The sequence below is a fragment of the Protopterus annectens genome, chromosome 13.part0, assembly GCF_019279795.1.
Source record: "Protopterus annectens isolate FY-2018-M chromosome 13.part0, PAN1.0, whole genome shotgun sequence".
Lineage (NCBI taxonomy): Eukaryota > Metazoa > Chordata > Ceratodontiformes > Protopteridae > Protopterus > Protopterus annectens.
In genome coordinates, this window is record NC_056747.1 from 1,233,643,846 (window position 1) to 1,233,664,887 (window position 21,042).

The 21,042-nt window shown below is 38.3% G+C and overlaps 1 protein-coding gene across 1 annotated transcript in view; it reads right to left on the bottom strand.

The window, feature by feature from the left end:
• Nucleotides 1–21,042, bottom strand: part of MYO1D (myosin ID) — a 2,136,961-nt gene that overhangs the window by 1,401,476 nt on the left and 714,443 nt on the right. The window contains exon 7 of the mRNA XM_044055239.1: nucleotides 13,213–13,329. Coding sequence (XP_043911174.1) covers nucleotides 13,213–13,329 — 117 coding nt within the window. The remainder of the gene's footprint in view (nucleotides 1–13,212; nucleotides 13,330–21,042) is intronic.

Sequence of the window (21,042 nt, forward strand, 5' to 3'; positions counted from 1 at the left end):
TAATTGATAATTTGACATACGTAAATTTATCACCCTGAGCAAGCTAGTTAGGAAGAAAACTACATTTGTCTGTTCTAAGACAACTAAATGGCTAGCAATAAATAAAGAACACACAAGTCGGATCAAAAACAAAAACACTGACACCAAGAGAAGATACATGGAGCTATATAAGCTAGTTACACCTGAAATTAAAAAGAAAGGTATGAATGAGGATTACAATTGACAAGACATTTTCCAGATAATGAGAAATCCTTCTTTGAATGTATCAAACAGAAGCCAATCATCATCCTTAATTCTTTTTTACACCTTTATTGAATTATCACTTAAGACATAGGCAAACATGCATTTATATAAAAGGAAACAAACCATATTAACATATTCCCAGTTACACACATTACACATCATAAATGTTCTTTAGTATAACCATACATAAATTGCTCACTTCCTGTATTCCTTTAAACCACACCCATCCTCCATATCATTATTCTGCATGTATTGTTCCCACAATTTATATTTATTTCTAAGTAATTTGCTCATAACCTTTTCTAAAGATTCTACTTTGTTATTTTATTGGTTTAGACTTTGATTTCCATTTTCTAGTAACTGCTTTTTTAGCAGCCACAAGAACTGAACTTAACAAGGCTTGTGTCCCAGTTCAAAAGAATCATTTCCGTAGTTACACCTATTTGCTCACCCAATATTTCTAACAGAGTACTCCATAAGGAATTTTTGAAGTCTGCCAACTCATTACACTTCCATATCATATGTTCCCAGTTACCTCTTTCTTCTCCATCACACCGCCGACATTTGCCATCTACCTGAGGAAAATTTATTTGGAGTCTGCTTTGGGTATAAAAATATCCATGCAAACACTAACACTTTCAATGAAAAATCCACAATCTTCTAGATTTTGTTGCATACTTGGGAGCTATAACATGTCCTCCCATCATTCCATTGTAAATTGCTTATCCAATCTCTCTTCCCGATCTTTTTTAATCTCCTCTGATTGATTCCTATACTTACAGTATTTTATAGGCCCTACTAACTATTCTTTTTTTAACAGCAACTTTTGTTCTAGCTTCAACTAAGAACTCTACCAGAGCAGTTCTTTCACTTGGGATTCTCCTATCCCTTTCTCTTTGCCCATTCTCCAACATCAATCCTTTATAGGGAATGCATTTTCTAGACTGCAGTCTGAATGTCTTCTTGGCGTTTTCCCATTCTGTTCCCTTTCCCTCTCCAGTTATTTGCTCCCAATACATTGGTTCCTTTGCCAGTTTTCTCCAGTAAATAACTCCTCTTGCCTATGCTCTGCTCCCTAACTATAATCATCCCTATCAGTAAAATCTCCTTTCTCCATTCTCATGCTGGCTTATTTCTCAGAATACTTTCTGCTATTTTAAGAATATAGTGTTCTACATCTGCATCCAAAATCCTTCTCTGATCTTTTGTTTTGTCTTGAATTTCTACCCTGCTTGTGTTATGTACATGAGCCTGACTGTGTAGCTCCAAAATATCCCTTCAAATCAGGTAATTCATTACCACCTTGTTCTATTGGAAGGATCAACTTATCCCAATTGACCACTAGCCTCTTACCTTCCTAGATAAATACATTCAACTCTCAATGAATTATTGTTCACAACTTCTCCTCTAGTTGATAAAAATATGCCTGTCATGTATAGAAAACTTAAGGGACTATAAACATTTTCATTGCTTGTATCTTGTTATCCATACCCATAAACAAGAAATTCCAGTTTCACAGTTTTTGTATTATCTATTGTTTAGTCTCTTCCCACATATTCTTAGCTGTCATAACAGAAGCCGTTTTAATCAATACCTCTAAATATACTTCATTTTATAATGTCCCCTGTGATGTTAGAAGGTACTGCCAGCCATGCCAGGGAGTAGGGCAGTGGATGTATGAATTGTGCCAGCACAGCTAGCTGGAATTTTGCAAATAATTGTATATCATTAGTATATCAAACTGATCTGTACAGATGTTTGTGCTGAAAATGTATTTGTGAGCTTTGTTTTTGTTAACTGCGTTAAAATGCATCAACAGTGCACCCTGCAGAAATGAAGAGAAATACACCTGTACTATGGTATCTGAATTAAATGTATATGGTTTAATAGAGGACACTGTCACAGCAATAGTTAACCAGCTGTCTTATTTTAAGAAAAATAAGGGAAATGAAAATCAGCTGTTAAGTCAATGAACGGCACCCCACAGTGCTGTGTAGGACCAGAGCCGATGGGTCTGGGACAGAGCCTTAGTTTATTAGCTCAGTGAAAAGTGGGGAGGCCTCCAGGCACTGCCATAAAAGCTCTAAATGTGTTTTCTAGCAGTCTGCTAAAGTCCTGACTCAAACTTCAAAAGGAGATACTGTGGGAATCTATAGTCAGGTGACCAGATGGTCATTCTACAAGTCATCTTGAATATTACATTTTACAGGAAGCAATCCCAGAGGATAGAGTATTCTGTTTGGGCGCCTGACTAGAACGACTGCTCAAGTATTACATCTTGCCTTGCCCAAGTAAGTTGCTAGGAACAGTAAAATTCTCTTAGATTCAGTCAGGAATATAATGCAGCTTAGTTTTGAGATTGTTTTTTTATATTTGTAGGAGTCTGTAGCAACAATGTTGTTTTCAATATTTGCTGTAATTTGAACTCTGTGATTTACTGTGAATATATAGTCAATATGTTCATGTTCTTTTATAAATTATTAAATATATTTAAAACTTTTTGTGGCTGGTTCTTGTAGAGAGTATCTAACCATTGAGAGTACTTATATTTATTTGGTGATACTGTGTGGGCCACTCCAGAAGGCCGAGCCATCTTGGTGAACTACTGCCATTTGCATTAATATTAATATTACACAGTATAACTGGATACCCTTTTAAGAGCCTTATAGTAACTGACTTCTGAAAGTGATAACTACCTTAAAGTCTTGGCAAAGTTGGTAGAGTGGGTAATCTGTGCCAGCCTTTCCCAGGGGTGTGTGTGTGTGTGTGTGTGTGTGTGTGTGTGTGTGTGTGTGTGTGTGTGTGTGTGTGTGTGTGTGTCAGCTACTTGGGGCAGGGACACAAAGCAGTGGGTTTACAGAGAAGGTGCTGGAGGACTTGGCTTGGACACTCTGCTGAGGACCTAACCCTACAGCTGTAGCAGTGTGGGGGGGTGGGGATCTGGAGAGAGACAGATACAGAGACATTCAGATCCCAGGCTGTGTGTGTTCCCTGTGTGCACTTACGGGAAACTGTACTTGACACAGAGAGATCTGCACCTGGAAATACTAAGTATACCCATTTGTATTCCAAATGCACATCCCTCTCCAGTGTCAAGTGGTGAGGAGTCAGGCTCCTTGATTACTGGCCCAGTGTGGGGATGACACATATTGATACCCATCACATACTGGTAGCAGTGGTGGGTGTCACATCCCCATAAATATGCATACTGTTGTACCAATTCTTGTGTGGGTACATAATTTGCAGCTATAGCCTCTGTTTTATCTTTATTAATTTTATATCCCGAAAAGACTTCAAACTGTCTCAAAATGTTCCAAAAGACTGAAATGTGCTTTTCTTGTTTTATCAGGTACAAAACAATATTGTCTGCAAATAAAGCCAACTTTACTTGATTGCCATACCAATAATATCCTTGAATTTTTCAGTCCCTTATTTTCTATGCTACGGCTATAAATATAAAGCAAATAAAGGGGAAAGAGGACACTTCTGCTTGGTTCCTTTGTTCAGACACAAGTTATCAGACAGGAATGCTCCCACTTTAATTCTTGTCTCTGATCCCTCACATATCCTCCTATGTCCTCCTATGTAACCTTATTACTCTATCAGGGAATGCAAATGCTTCCATTGCCCTACTCATGAATTCCAGCTTACTCTGCCAAACGCTTTCTCTACATCAAGACCCACCAACAGCTCTGGATCATCACTGTTCTATTAATGTTGTCAAATGTTTGCCTCCCCACAAAAACACAGTGATCCATATCTATCAGTTTTGGCAACACCTTTGCCATTCATTTAGCTATTATAGACAAACACCTTATAATCATGGTTTAAACTGAAATGAGTCTATACAAAGCTGGGTCTGATGGGTCTTTACCATCTTTAGGTATTATAAACACCACAGCTTTCTTCCAGGATGTTGGTGCTTCCCCTCCTTTTAAAAACTGTTAAACAAAACCTTCCAGATCTTTATCACTTTCTTCCCTCCTAGCTTCCAAACCTCCACAGAAATACTACCTGTTCCTGGAGAGTTTCCTGCAGACTGATTATATGTCACTGTTTTTATCGCATCTCCTAATATCTTAACTGTTAGTTGTTGAGCCTGATCTACCTGTACCCTTGGGCATACTCAAATATTCCTTAAATGTTTCCATTTGTGATTTTTCTTGATTTCCACATTTCTCTGTTTTGCACAAATTTTAATAAATTCATCCTTAATATCAAACTGGTGTCTGATAAACTGGAGAAAATTGAAGCTCACAGCAGCTACTTAAAAACATTTGGCTTTGAAGATAGAATAAAACTATTCACCCTTTGAAGACTGTAGCCCCAAATGACAAGCTAAATTCCAGAAACATTAGTGGGGTATTAAAGTCCCTAAACATCAAACAAAGCTGCAGGAAACGTTAATTTAAGTAATCTGGAATTTGAAAGAACTGGTCCAGTGTAACAGATAAACCTCTTGCACTCGTGTTGGGAGTTGTCCTCTTAGCTGCACAAGCTTACAATTTTATCAAAGTGATTTATTAAAAAAAAAAAAAAAAAAGGTGACATGTGTAACATAAAAACTATAAGCCAATAAATCTGTCTTCAACCATTGGGAAAATTTTGGAAAAGTTAGCATTAGATGGGTTACAACATCTAATGAAGGCATTAGGATTATCAATCGTCTCACAACATGCATTTACAATACCTAGAGCAACAACCTCTGTAATTTACATTTTTAAAACAATGTTGTAAGAGCATTAGAAAATAAATTTTATGTCAAATGTAGTGCACATATATTTCTCCCAAACCTTTGATAATATATATCATAAATATCTATTGCCAAGTTAACTGACTCCTCAAAGCTATTCTGGATCAAGTGTTGGCAACAAAACTGCAAGCTGGAAGGTGACCTTGTCTTAAAACTTAACATTTTCAAACTGGTTTATATTAAACACTGTATGCTCAGGGTTCTCTCCTTGGACCTTATGTATGCTCAGGGTTCTCTCCTTGGACCTTATCTAAGCAAAAATGAATATTACCATCTTACAGCAAAATCTCTGACAGATTTATAATTTGGGGCAAAATTTAACAGTATGAAGACAAAATGTGACAAAACCAAATTTATGAGTTTTGGCAGTGATAAAATTATCAAATATTATATTAATGACCAAAATAGAAAGAGCTTTAACTTTTAAGGATCTGGAAATCACTTACCACAAAAATCTAATATTTGGTATCCATATAAATTTACACCAATGGGACTTATGGATCACAGGCTGCTTTAGCAGATACATAAAGTCCATCAGGAAGGAAGTTGTTATTCCTGTTTTTATAAGTATCATCAGAACAAAGAATTTGTTTAATCAATCTAGCTACCTTATAAGTTATAAAGAAGACGAGCATAAAAGAATTATGATCCCAACATCTTAACATAAAACGGGAGATTGGGGTCAATACATTTACACTCTATAGCTTACAGAAAGTGAAGGGAAGGTATTGTTTTGCATACAAAGACAGCAGAGCTGTGGTTCTGGTAAAATGAATATGTTAAGGGCATCAGCTAAGCATATTATCAATAGATCACTAAAAATATATACAAGAAGCAATATTACATCAAACTGGTTCAGTGAAAGAGTTGGAAAAAAATTACTAGAAGTGGGCACCTATGGACACTTCTGCATTTGCCCATATTGTGTTGATGTTGATAATGGCAGTGAGATTGTTTATGACAACGACAAAGATCACACAAGAGTAACCTCAAAATTTACACACAGTCAAACACACACACACACACACTATATATATATATATATATATATATATATATATATATATATATATATATATATATAAATATATTGTGTGTGGGGGGGTTCAGAGAAAGTTAATTTACTGTGACAATAGATGTTCAAACAAATTACTTTATATGATGAGTCCTGTTAAGGATATTGGATGTACAAAGGTTTGGGGACCTTCCTCATCTGCCATTAACACAGGACTACATGGTGGTATAAGAGGTATTTAAGGGGATGCTAAAAGTCAGAGTTCTCTTGCCCAAAAGCGAAGCTGAAGATTGAAGATCTAAATAAATGATGTCCAATGCCACGTCAGAAAAGCAAATGTAAAGCTGGACTATCTCACCGTGGCCAGAGAAGTAACAAAGGGGGATGGGAGGTTGCTAATATTGCAACAGTAACATACCTGAACATTTACTATTATGGTAAGTTAACTTACACAAGTGTACTGTGTTCATCATTAGACAACTGTAGCAGCATCCACATCTATATGGGATGATTGACATAGCTTAGGAAAAAAAATGAGTATGGAAAAGGGTCAGAGTCTGGAAGACCCTGTTGAATATTATTAACCAGCGCTACCTTAGCTTTGGAAATTAAGTCTAGCTTGTAGTGCTTAGTGAGAAAGTTTGCAATGAAGACCAAACAGTTGCCTCTAGAAGACATCTAGAGTTCACCCCTTTCCAAAACGCACAAAAGTAGCCACATCTCTGGTAGAGTGATCCTTAGCATTTTGAGGGGGGCTATCATGGTGTGAGCAACAAAACTAAATAGTTTGAGACAGCCATTTAGAAATGGTTTGTCTGAGATACTAGCTTCTCTTTTTCTTTCCATCAAAGACAACAAAAGGTTTGTTAGACTTCCTGAAGTCTTTATCTATGCTCAGGCAAAATCTCACCTAGCTGTTGACATCTAAAATATTCTTTCTCCTCTGTTTGTCAGTTCACCAAAGAACACAGTGAAATTAATTGTCTTGTTTAAAATAAAGTCAGAAAACATCCTTAGGTATAAAGGCTGGGTTGGTACTAAGACTCACCCTATCTATATGAAAAATCAAAAAAGGTTGGGTAGACATTAGGCCTAGTAATTCAGATATTCATCTAGCTGAAGTCAGAGCAATGAGCAATTCAGTCTTCCATGTAAGAAATTTTAAAGACTAATTGGCTGCAGGTTCTAAAAAGGAAAGAGTTAGCTGGTCCAATAAAAAATAAGATCCCCAGGAGATACACTTGCTTTCTAGGTGGTCTAGTATATGAAAACCCTTTCAAGAATTGTTTAACCTAAAATAAGAAAGATGATCCAAAGGCATACAAGCTGAAATAGCAAAAAGGTGTACCTCGACAGCAATGCATGCTAGGCCTGAGATGAGCAATTCACACAGGTTCTGAAGAACCACAGCAGAGCATACTTGGGATGGAGCTTTTTCTCTTTTGTCTCACCAACTAGAAAATATTTTCCATTTAGCCAAGTATGGTTTCCTGGTAGCAGATTTTCTAACCCCTTTTAATATCTGCTGTACATCCTCAGAAAAAAGGGTGCCTAAATGACATGAAAAACCTAGCACTAGAGTTAGGTTGAAACTTTGAGTGTTGGGTTGGATTAGGCATCGTTCTACTTTGTGAAAAAAAAAATCCAATCTGTAAGGAAGTTTTAATACCAGCCCCTGGCCAAGTGCATGAGAAGGGAGAAAGTACAGTTCTGTAAATATAATATAACAGCACATGTTTGAATAGATCATGGTTACAGTAGCCTAAGCTACACTGGAGTTATATCTCACACAGGATTTAGAATCTGGCTGGCTTCCAAACCTTTAGGGCACCTTCTCCATTACCCAGACCACAGGGGACTTGAGCAGACAATGGGAGAAAATAAGTAGTCTGCGTGTCAAGCCCTGCAGAGCTTTTATTCTAACTGAAGAAGGGAGGCTAGAGCCCTGAAACAGGTCAATGCTAGGTACATAAAAATCAATTTCTTACCCTGGCAAACAGTCATACAAAAATAAGGGGTGATGCAAGTAAGGAGCAGATACTGCAGCAGTGATCTATTCTGGCTAGTGTTGCCACCTGTCAGGAAATCAGGGTCACTATCAGGAAATCAAGAAATCAGAGTCTCTGTCAGGAAATCCATTTATGGCAAATACTTGAAAGAAATAACGTCTGAAGTACATAGCTCTCAATGTATCAAGGACAAATCCAGAAATAATCAGGGACACTTTTAAAATATTAGTACTATTAACTTGTGACACTGACAGAATAAGACAATATGAACTAATATACATTTTCTGGAGTAAGAGAGCTTTTTAACTCTAATTATTGCCATTATTTATTAAACATAATTCACCACCTTTTCTCCAAAAGTCACTGGCTTTAGGAAGGATTAAGAGGGATGGAGGTAAAATCGGTAGCAGTTGACAAGTATACTGAAGTACGTTTCCTAAAATGTTTACTATTTCAGTTGGATTTTTTGTCTGCATTCAAATCCAGTGTAAAAATAATCACTGTTGTGGCTTATGCTTGTATATAAATATGTGTATGCTGGGAGAGGGTTAAAGGTTATGTATATATGAGAGCAACAAGTTGGATATAATTTACTTCACTTTTATCACAGTTAGACATCAGCTCTGCACACAATGAGTGAACATCTTTGATGGTCTAGGCTAGATGTGAGGGGAAAGGAGCACATCATTGGTACAAGGGATAGTGTTGCCATCTCACAGTGCCTATTTCTCTAAGTTCTTAACTGTGGGTTCATCAGTGTGGAGTCTGCATGTTCTCCCTGACTTTGTATGGGTTTTATTCAGGTGCGCTGGATTCCTTCAACACCCCAAAACTGTGATGTAAGTGGACTGATATTCTGTGTGTGTCTATATTGTGGTAGCGCTGGTTTGTTAGGGGAAGGATGTGTGCGCGCCTCTCAAAGTGTGTAAAATAATATTAGTGGATGCTTACATAAACCTCCTGGGTAGTGAAATAAAATACAGCAAAGAATCCATCCCAGAGCACTTGATGCTTCTGGGAGCCACCATTCCTGGCAGTATAAGTTGTTAAGTACTGTCCTCTACTGTGGGCCCCACCTAGGTCTAAAACTGACCCGACTCAGAGGTGGGCACAGAGATCCCTATAGTTTGTGCAGGAACCAGTAGCATCATAAGAGAATGGGTGCTTTGTGCAGTCATTTCATCTAGTTTCACTGCAGGAGTGTGCTAACAGGGACACACTCAATTACATGTACTCTAAATTAATTCTGAAGTATGGAAAAGGGATTTAATAAAGTAGTAGCCAGTTTTTTAATTTTAAATATCTATGTTTAAATTACAAATTTTCACCAATTTGTCAAACATAATTTATCAAAGGAAGCAAATTCACTTACCCTATAGGTGATTACATAAGTAGCAGAAGTGCAGGAGAGGTAGCCCAATCCCATGCACACAGAATGCAAGGAGGACTTGCTTCCCATGAAAAAAACATGCATTTTAGCAACTGATAAAATGCTATTTCAAATCACTTCTTCAATCAAAACTGGACTTCAACTGGCTTTTCCAAAAACTGGCATGGATCCATTTCATAAACATGTAGCACACAACATGAACATTTACCCAGGCAATAGGTTTAAATTATACTAGCATACTGACTGCAAAGATGAAGGCTGTATATGTGCAACTATTACGAGATTCTACAGCAAGTCAGATGGATTGTAGAACATCTCTACTGGCAAAGAATATGAGTTATATATATCCTTGCACAAATAAAAGCCATTTCCTTTCTGAAAATGCATTCATAAGATCATAGGAGGTTACTAGGCTATTGACCCTGAGGCCCTTATAAGCCTAGCCAAGATTTTAGCCCATGTTTAGACAAATCAGAACCTGATGGCCCTGTCCATCAGGGACACGGGTGGAATCCAAGGGGTATATTTTCTATCAGGGACACTGGTGGAATCCAAGGGGTATATTTTCTGTTTCCCATCCAGTTATCCAGGTTGCGCTTCAAAAGGGGTAAAGAGGTACTCTGCTTGATGTGGACAGGGAGTCTATTCCATAGATGGGGGAGTCTCCGGGACACAAACCTGTCCCGCCAACAAGTCTTGTTGATGTCACAGACCAGGTTGAGGCCGCGCCTGTGGGTTACTAGAGTGGAGCTTGACTTACGGATATGCAGCAGTCCCATCAAGATCGCCTTGTATGCCAGAGGTCACCTCTGAGGATTCTGTATGAAACTGAATACAGGGATAGGGCTTTTAGTCTATCTGCGTATGGTAGATGTTTGAGACCCTGGATTCTCCTGGTGAGGAACCTCTGTGGTCTCTCTAGCTGCTGATTGTGTTTTGTGAGGTACATGCCGAAAGGGGAGTTGTACTCAATAATGGGCCTTACAAGGGAAGAATATAGGGATGTTATGATCTACTTGTCCCTGGATGAGATAACCTTACTTATGAGGTGGGCCATGTAGAAGGAGTTCCGTACAATGGAAGCAACATGGTGGTCAAAAGTCAGGTTGCTATCAACCTGGGTGCCCAAACCCCTCATGACTGATTGAGTGCTTAGGACGTTGTTATTAATGTGATAATTTGTGGGGACATCACTCTCTCCAAAGGGGATGATGATGGATTTTTTGGCATTTAGCTTGAGGCCATGTTTCTGGCAGTTATTTGTCTGAGTGAGACCCTCTTGGTGGATGTCCGCATCACTAGGGGAACTGATGACAGCACCCAGTTTGCAGTCATCTGCAAACTTGGTAGTCATAGCCCACTGGTTTTGGCCTGCACCTCAGAAAAGTATATCCCAAATAACAAAGGCCCCAAGACCGAACCCTGGGATGCGCCACTGGTTATGGGTCTACTGCTTGAGGAGGCTTCCCCTAGTTTGACTATGTGGGTTCTGTCAGCGAGCCAGTTTGCTACCCATCTAGTAACATATGGATTGATGTCTAGTTGAGACAGTTTATATATTATGCCCGAGTGGGGAATAGTGTCAAAAGCTTTGGCCAAGGTGGTGTGCTCCATCTTCCCCTTGTCCATGGCTTTGGTGACTGTCTCAAAGAAGTCGACCATATTTAGCAGATATGACCTCCCCTTGATGAAGCCAAACTGTGTAGGACCAAGTGTTTGGAGGTTGCCAATGTCCTTGTTAATGATGTCCATGATAATCCGTTCCATGGCCTTGCAAATCAGGCTAGTTAGGCTGATGGGTCTATAATTTCCCAGATCACTGGACGCACCACCTTTTTGTAAAGGGATGACAGTGGCTGTCCTCAACTCAGCTGGGATGAAGTCCATACCCAAGCTTTGGCTGAATAGGGTGCCTAATGGTGCTGCAAGTTCCTGCCTGAGTTCACATAGGATGCAGCCTGGGATGCTATCGGATCCCATGGAGGCTGTATTTTTTGCCTTTGAGAGAGCAGTGATGACCTGCTCCCTAAATACAAGGAGAAGGGAGCAGATACTGGGGATGTCCTGATTTACTGATGGGGGGGATAAAGGGGTAAAGTTTTTGCTGAATCTGTCAGCCAGCAAGTTTGCTATATCTACAGCATTTGTATATGTGGTGTCCTTGACCTCCAGTTCTGAACAGATCTGGGTGCTTCCTTTGAGGTTGTGGACATATGTGAAGGAGGCCTTATGATTGTCTCTAGAAGATGTGGCCAATTTGGACTCAAAGTTTGCTTTGGAGGATTTCACTAGTGCTCTTATTTGTTTGTTCAGGCTAAGGAGACATTGATTACTTACAATTGGGCACCTGCTCCTTCTTGGTCTTGGACAACAATGTTTTCCTTTTGTTACAGAGTTTATTTATTGCAGATGTCCACCAGATAGGTTTACTCTTTCTTGCGGAGGATGATTTAGTCCTGTCGGGTATTCCTGATTCCATGCATCTATATAAATGCTTGTACAATGACTTGGTGTAGTTTTGGATATTGGTGCCAGTTCTTACAGAGGGGGAAGGGGCTGTGAAGCTGTTCATACCATCCATCAGGAGCCTGTAATCAGCTTTGGAGAAATTTTTATGTCTGATCCTAGCTGGGGAGGGGGTGTGTGTTGGGGGAGATGGTGACTTCAAAAGTGACCACATTGTGGTCGGATCTTACCAGGGAGGATGATACTATAGGGATGCTGCAGTGGTTACTCATGTTGGTTAATACCATGTCCAAGGTATTATCACCTCTTGTCGGCGTATTGACTAGCTATTCCAAGGCATTTGCATTGACAAAATCAAGGAATTTCTGGGCACTTGTGTTCTGGCATGAGTAGTTCTTCCAATCTATAGTCACCCACGATCAGGGTAAAGGGTTGAATCTTGATAGAATCGAACAGATCCAAATAGGCAGATTAGGCATCTTGAGTCAGATTTGGAGGCCGGTAGCTAGCTATTTTTGAACAGGGGTCTTGTCAGTGGTTAACTGCATCTGGAGTGTCTCCTGTGCATCATACTGTTTGACCAGCCTGGAGGTGTGTATGTCTTTAATGTATATTGAAATTCCACCTCCTTTGGATTTACTGCCCACAGTTTGGGGTCTGAATGCATGATAGGATGAGTAACCAGGTAAGGCTGGGGTGCTCTCCACAGCTTTGAACCAGGATTCTGTGACTGCACAGATGTCAGGATTTTCCAGGATTAGGAATGCTTGCAATGAGTGCAGTTTCATGTTTAGACTCCTAGTGTTTAGCAGCATGACCTTTAATTTGCATTTTGTTGAAATTTTTATGTTGGTAGTTTTAACCTCATCACTTTTCAAGTGCTTCAAGTCTAACACCCTTTACTCTGTCACTGAATTACATAGGATACAGTTTATATATTCCAACAAATCTTACAGCAACAATTTAAATGCTCACAGTCATAATGTACACGTTTACCTCTAAAAAGCAGTTTAATGCTGGAGTAAGATATTTACTGTTACTGTAAAACTGGCAAAGGAAACAAAGCATGCATACTGTTTTCATAATTTATAAATCCCTAAAAGCATAAACGTATTTTTCAGAATATATCTAAGTAGTTACAAAAGCATGTATAACCAAATCATTAATATTCAACAGAAGAATATGCTGTGCTCAAAATCTAACAGATTCTTCAGTGGGAATACATGCAAAAAAAACTCTAGAGTGTCTTTCCTAAAGCTACAAGTATGCAGTCCTCTACCTATTGCAGCCTTAAACATAGCAAGAAGTTGAGGTTTGTATCCTCTAGCTGGCTCACCAAGTGAAGAATAGTGGCGAGGATCTTGTAAACTGTCTGGACCTCTTCTGCAGAGAAGCCAATAACTTTCATTGCCTCAGCAACAGCTTTGAATTCCGAATTGTCATTAATGGAACACTGCAACAAGGAAAGAGAAAATGTCAGTTCCTTGCTCAAAATTTACTGCACCATCATCTCACTTAAACCTTTTTGTTTTCTGCAATCCATAAATGGTGACCTGTTAATAAATAACTATATGAACAGACATTGACTGAACTTTAAAAACATGTTGCAATATCTTTAAATTATGTGGTTTTACTTAGCTCTAAATCTATGACTAGAATACCAGATTTTTTGGCATGGGGGGGGGGGGGGGTCAAGCAAAAACCTGCTGCAACCCAGTTGACCTGAATTAAATTAGCAGTCTAGGCACTTGAAGGAGCTGGTAGGAGATGGAAGATGTAATGAGGTTATACTTGTTTGCCCCTCTTTGGAAGGGCAGATATGCTAGGGAGGCATCCCTTTCCTGTAGCCTGATGGAGAGTAAAGCTGTAAATTTCAGCTGGATTAAGCAAAATGGTAGGACCTATTGGGGTTGGCTCTGCCTTGGGGAAATCACATCTGGGCAAACACAGCTAATGGCTTGCAGTGGATTATCAGGTGATACCAGCACAAAGAGGAGTAGGGCTCCTTGCAAACCAACAACTGTAGCTTTGGACCATGCTCCAACCCTATCTTGTTGCCACTAGCTTTGCCAGCTGGTGACCTCAGCCAGGACAGGTTAAACATCTGGGTAAGCAGCAGGAAAAGATGGATTTGGGAGAGCCACACAGCAACAACAAAGCAGCCACAACCTACCCAATTATAACCCACAGTAAAAATATCTTTTCAGCAAGTGACTATAATTTGTAGGTGCTCAGAACAAGTACAAAATTTCTAAGAACTTAGTAGTTATTTTTCCAGTGATGATACAGTAATCTTACAACATAAAATAACTTGTGCAAAAATTATACTGGTGTTCAAAGGAAACCAGATTTTACTTGTACAGGTTACATATTTTTAAAACTGGTCACCTTTCTCATGCAGAACGAATCACCTTTCATCTTGCCTGTACAACACATCATGGAATAAAAAACAGTCCAGACAAAAGAGAACTTTCTTGGTATTTACTGCTTCTCAAACCACAGAAAAAGGTGCGCTCCAGTCAGGTGCATAGAAGCATGTCACATTTAGGCATGTATGCTAGTGACCATGGGTCTGCATGAAATATCTCCATTGATATTACAAATGTCTACAACAATATTTATTAAACAGTGGCATAATATGCAAAATTATAACAGGTGTTATACATATGATTTTTATAGTGCTCAAAGGAAAACAATTTGGCTAAAAAGTATAACTCTCAACATGATAAAGACAAGTATTATTTTAAACGTCACAGCTACAATGTATGTGTGTGTGTGTGTATATATATATATATATATATATATATATATATATATATACATACACAGTGGATAAAAAAGGTGTACACACCCCTGTTAAAATGCCAGGTTTTTGTGATATAAAAAAATGAGACCACAATAAATCATTTCAAAACCTTCCACACATTTTAATGTGACCTATAACCTGTACAATTCAATTGAAAAACAAACAAATCTGTTAGGGGAAAAAATATAAAAAATAAAAAATGTACAACAAGCTGGTTGCATAACTGTTTACCCCCTTAAACTAATACTTTGTTGAAGCACCTATTGATTTAATTACAGCATTCAGTCAACACACATTAGCTATACCAAAATATGAACCCACCTCCAACATGCAAAAAAAAAAAATATTAATAAACTTTGCTAAAAAAGATATGCATTAACAGCAGTCATAAGACACACAAATTTAATTCAAACGTAAGCAAATGTTGAACACCTTAATCAAATATTAAACACAGAAGACTGTAGTACACTGAATGAATCACATTTCTACAATATAAATAAAACATCATCATCTTCTTCTTTCGGCTTTTCCCGGTTAGGGGTTGCCACAGCGGATCATCTGTCCGCTCATGATTGGCAGTGGAGTTTTACGGTGCCAAGTTGCCAGACCGGCGCCCCAACCTTCCACAGAAGGCACATAAAATACTTAAATCTCTGTACAAATCACACAAAGTTACTGCTGTAGCCTAACAGAAAACCTGAAAGAATTTTCCTAGAAATGGGAAATAACTGACCCTGTAGTAAAAATAAAAAGGAAAAACAAGCAAAATTTAAAGAACTGAAGTTAAGTAAAAATCTCAACTCCAGCAGAAGAGAATTACCCACACTAACCAAACTGAAACCACAAAGCCCTAATAAAAAGGAAACCTGAAGCAGAAATATTTGACACAGATTTCAACAAATACAGAAAAATACTTCTATGCATTCCTTTTCCCTTAACAGTACAACAATGACAAAGATGAGCACATTAAAAGCTTCACAACAGTAGCACAATGCGCTAACCTTTCATGCATTCATCTTCTAAACATGTACCATAAGGTCAGATGACCGCTATCATTAAAAATGAGGCTATCCTCTTTTCCAAATGACCCAGAGCAAAACCCTGCCCAGTCTATCAAACACCAAAATATGGTCACATTCTCTAACATACTGAACAAGAACAAAACTTGGAAATCCTCTTCATAAATCTATCACCCAACCTACTGTCAATGTTTTCTGAATTCAAATTCAAAGGCTACATCAGAAAAGTAAATAATTGTCCCTCTCAAAACAAAACAACAATGATTTAAACAATCTTGACTCTATAACATCACAGAGTCTGACAGGCTGCAACTCTAGAAATGTAGAGGGACAAAAAGATGATAAAACGCCTCTCTTCCCAATGATCACACCTCCAACAATAAAAATATATATGGAAATTGATTAAGAAATAATATACCCAGTATTAAAACAAGATTATTCTGTAAAGTACCAAGAACAGAGTTGCTGTACTCTCTAGCAAGCAATAATACTTCTAATTTTACAGTATAGAGAAACACACACGCACACAAACGCACACACACAGCATTTCTGTTTTATTTTGGATTCTTGCAGAGACATATGCCTTTAGATATTAATGTCACATGGCACAGTGTTGACTACCTAATGGTATATGTGAAAAAAAGCTTCATCTTGTCATTTACAAGAATATTTATTTGCATTTGTTAACAATACAGTCTGACTGGACCACCAGTTGTACCTTTTTGGTGAAGTCGCAAGGGAAAAAAGATCCAAAATTTTCTAACCCCCGTTACTCCTCACTTATCAGATCAATAATAGAGTACAATGCTACCTTTGGTATGTACCTTACCAGACACCTGCAAGTGGAAATTATTCAGGAGCTGTTCGAGAGGATAGAAATTTCTTCTGAAAATATAGCTAGAGAGCGGGATAAAATTAAGGTGGAGTTTAAAAATAGGGTGGAAATAAAAGAACGAGAGCTATGGTTAAGAAGTAACAAGAATTATTTAGAGACTGACAAATGTTAAAGTACTGCAGAATGGGGGAATCATGGAACAAGAAGAGGATCAACTGCAGAATGCTAAGCAGAAAACCACTGTAATATACACAAGTATAGAAAGATTGCTGTTAAGCAACTGTTTTTTTTTTTTTTTTTTTTTTGGATAACACTGAGCACAAACACTTTTAGCACAACTCAGACAACAGAAAGTAGAAATGGCTGTCAGCAAACTTAGGGAGCCTATAACAAGGAAGGTAATGAGATCCTGTAGAGGTATTAGAAATATTTTGGAAGCTCTATGAGGGTTTCTATAAAGCAGAGAAATATGAAAATCAAGAAAAGATACAAATGGAAATGTTTGTGGAAGAATTAAACATGCCAAGATAATAGGCAGATGAGGCTCAATTACTAATGGTTAGGATAGGAGGAGATGAGATAAAAATTGTGATGTATAACCAATCTACAGGAAAGTCCCCATAAATAGACAGTATTCCTGTGAAAGTTTGGAAACTAGTAGGAAAAAAATGATAAATATCTCAAAGGTTTTGTTTAACAGTATCTTAATAGGAGGAGAAGTACCACCGTCCTGGAAGAAAGCAGTGGTAGCTGTAATTCATAAAGAGGGTAAAGATCCATCGGATCCAGCTTCATACATGCCCATTTCAATCCTAAACCATGACTATAAAGTGTTCATGTCTACAAAGGCTGAAAGAATGGCAAACGTAATGCCAAAACTGATAGATATTGATTGATGCGGTTTTGTGGAGAGGAGGCAAACATCTGGCAACATTAACAGAACACTGATGATCCAGAGGAAAGCAGAATGTAAGAAAATACCATCGTTGTTGGTGGGTCTTGATGCAGAGAAAGCATTTGACAGAGTAAGCTGGGACTTTATGAGCAGGGCAATGGAAGCATTTGCATTTCATGAAAAAATTATAAGGTTGATTAGGAGGATATATGAGGGATCGGAGGTGAAAATTAAAGCGGGTGGGGTCCTCTCTGATAATTTCTGCTTGAGCAGAGGAACCAGGCAGGGGTGTCCTCTTTCCCCTTTATTATTTGCATTATATTTGGAACCTTTGGCAAAGAAAATAGAGAGTCTTGGAAAGTCAAGGATATAATTGGTATGGTAGTTGAGAAAAGCTGGCTTTATTTGCAGATGATGATATTTTATACCTGACAAAATCAGAAAAGACATTACCGTATTGTGGAACATTTTGAGACAGTTTCATATTGTTTTGGGATACAAAATTAATGAAGCTAAAACAAAGGCAATAGAGGTAAATTATGTACCCACACATGAACTGGTTCAGGAATACCCATATTTATGGGGACATGATAAAATGAAGTATTTAGGAGTATGGATTAAAAATTATTCTAGTGTGGCAGTTAAGGATATGTGGAAACAGACTAAACAAAAGATAATACAAAAACTGAGAAAATTGATGTTTTTTTACATGGATAGTAAGATACAAGTGGTTAAAATGTTTTTAGTCCCTTTAGTCTTATACACATTCAAACAGAGGGTAACAATTAATAAAGAGCTGAAGGACTTTATCTGGGAGGGGAAAACAGCAAACACCAATTGGGATAAGCTGGTTCTTCCAGTAGAACAGGCAAATTGGGATTACCCAATTTGAAAGGGTATTTCACAGTTACACAGTTAAGACTCCTATACAAAGCACAGGCAGAAAACTATAATTCAAAGTAGAAAGGGATGATGATGGAACAGGGTAAGTTCAAGGAGAGACTGGGATTTTGGATGCAGGCCTTTAAGGAGAATAACAATAACCACACAGAATATTATATCCATAAAGTAGCAGAAAGTATTCCAAGAACAAACCAACATGGGAATGGAGAAAGGAGATTCTGCCGATAGGGATGACTGTAATTAGGCATACATACAAAAGGCAAGAGGGTGCTGGAATTTATTGGAGAAAACTGGAAAAGGAACCAAGGTATTGGGAGCAAATAACTGGCAAAGGAAAGATGACAGAATGGGAAGATGCCAAAAATTTATTTGGACTGCAGGTTAGAGATTGCCTTCCCTTATCAGGGATTGATATCAGACTAAAGGCAAAGAGAAAGAAATGGGGGGACAGGGTGCTACACTGGTAGAGTTTTTAAGAGAATATAGAACAGAAGCTGCCATAAAAAAGGAATAATTAGCAGAGTATATAAACTATTGCACATTATCTATAAGAATCAATCACAGGAAATTAGAAACGAAGAGAGGTTGAATAAGCAATTCACAAAAAAAAAAATAAATAAATAATGGGAGGAAATATGTATGTCTCCCAAATATGCAACAAAATCTAGAAGGTTTAGGATTTTTTCCTGGAAATGTTTACATAGATATTTTATACCCTAAGTAGACTCCAGAGATTTTTTCCTCAGGCAGACAGCAAATGTTGAAGGTGTGAAGAGGAAGAAAGAGGTAATTGGAAACATATTTTCTGGGAGTGCTGTGAGATGTGTGATTCTTCTGAGCTATGATACAGAATCGGAATTGCCTAGACATGGTAAGGCCTTGCTGTTGTGTCTAATAATGTTGGCTCCCAAAAAAAGCAATTACTAGAAAATGGAAATCAGAACCTAAACCAACTATACTGGAAATAGTGAATATAGTAAGAGATAAAACAACTGGAAATGAGATCTTTAGAAAGGGGTACGAGCAAACTACACAAGAAAAAAATGGGAATTGTGGGAACAATACATACAAGGCAGGAATGAGGTTTAACGGCAGCAGTACTTAAATGAGCTATGTAATGTTTAAGTGAGAAAAATTGTTTAGATTACAAGTGATGTATAATATTTGCAACTGGGAGTGTGTCAGTATGGTTTGTAACATAAAATGCTTAGAACTAGGACTGTGTCGGTGTGGCTTGTTTATATTTATATAAATGTATGATTGCCTGTGTAGTAAGTGATGGTTTAATAAAGATGTTTCTTCTTTTTAAAAAAAAAAAAAAAAGTGAGAGAGGACATCTTGTAGGCTAGGCACAGATTGCTGTGCAGCAGCCTGCAGGAGACAAAGTCCAGGGATACAGCTTTGAGATGGTACACATTAAACTCCATGCATTCTTTCTGTAAGGATCCGCTGCAGTTTGTCAAGCTGTTTCAAGTGTCTGGTCAGGTACATCCCAAAGGGTGCATTGTACTCAATGACTAGTCTGATGACAGCAGAGTACAGTGGAACAATGACCTTCCTGAACCTGAATGCCAGGCCCTTACTTATAAATTGTGCAATGTGGAATGATTTTTCTCACAGCAGTAGACAAGTGGTGCTCAAAGGTCAGCTTGCTGTCAACATGCATTCTCAGATCCCTGACCACTTGGACTATTTTTAAGGGTGCATTACAAATGTGGTAATTTCCAGGGATGGCCATCTTTCCAAAGGGTACTATCATGCACTTTTTTTGCACTGAGTTTTAGTCCTTAGTTCTGGTACCAGCTGTTTGTCTGTCAGGCCCTCTTGAAGGGTAGCTGTGTCCTTAGGGGATTCAATCGCCACACCTAGTTTGCAGTCATCTGAAAACTTGGTCAGCCAAAGGGCCTTGATGTTTGCCTTGGCTTCAGTGAAGTTGATGACAAAAAGGACAGACCCCAGCACCAATCCCTGTGTGACACCACTAGTGACTTATCACTTTCTGGAGGGGATTCCCTGTCCTACCTTCCTGCTCCCTATCAATGAGCCCACTAGCTATCTATCAGGTAGCATGTATTTAACCCTAATTTTGTAAGAGTTTCAGTGACCATCCACCTTGAAGAAGTCCACCAGGTTAAGTAGGCATGACCTGCCTTTGACAAAACCAGACTGAGTGCGGTCTGATGTCTGTAAGTTTCCGATGTCATTGTTTATCATATATATGTCAATTCTTTCATGTAACATTTTAGTTACATGGTTATTTACTTTACAAGATAGCTATTTTGTACTCATGACAGTGCATCACTGCATATGCTTTATGCATTTAAAATCAACACCTTTTTATACAAAACCAGTTGGTTATCACATTTACTACTGTAACACTGCAATGCTACATGGATTTAGAATGCAAATATGGCAGAGAAAGACAACACCTGCTGCATGATCTTAATCAAAATACACATGTAAAGAGACTTCAAGAAGTTATTATGTACAATTTTGAAAAAAGTAGGTTGACAGTACATTAATCACCTCATGGAACCGCAAGGAAAGTGAAACCTTCATATCTGGGGAGTTGGAGGTGACACAAGTTATAATACTCACTCTGGCTGCTGATACACTTCCCTCCGAAGAGGATGATGCAGGCTATCAGTAACTAGAGTGAGGTAAATCTTCAGGATTTTACTGCCCCAAGAAAGGAAGGAAGAGTCATT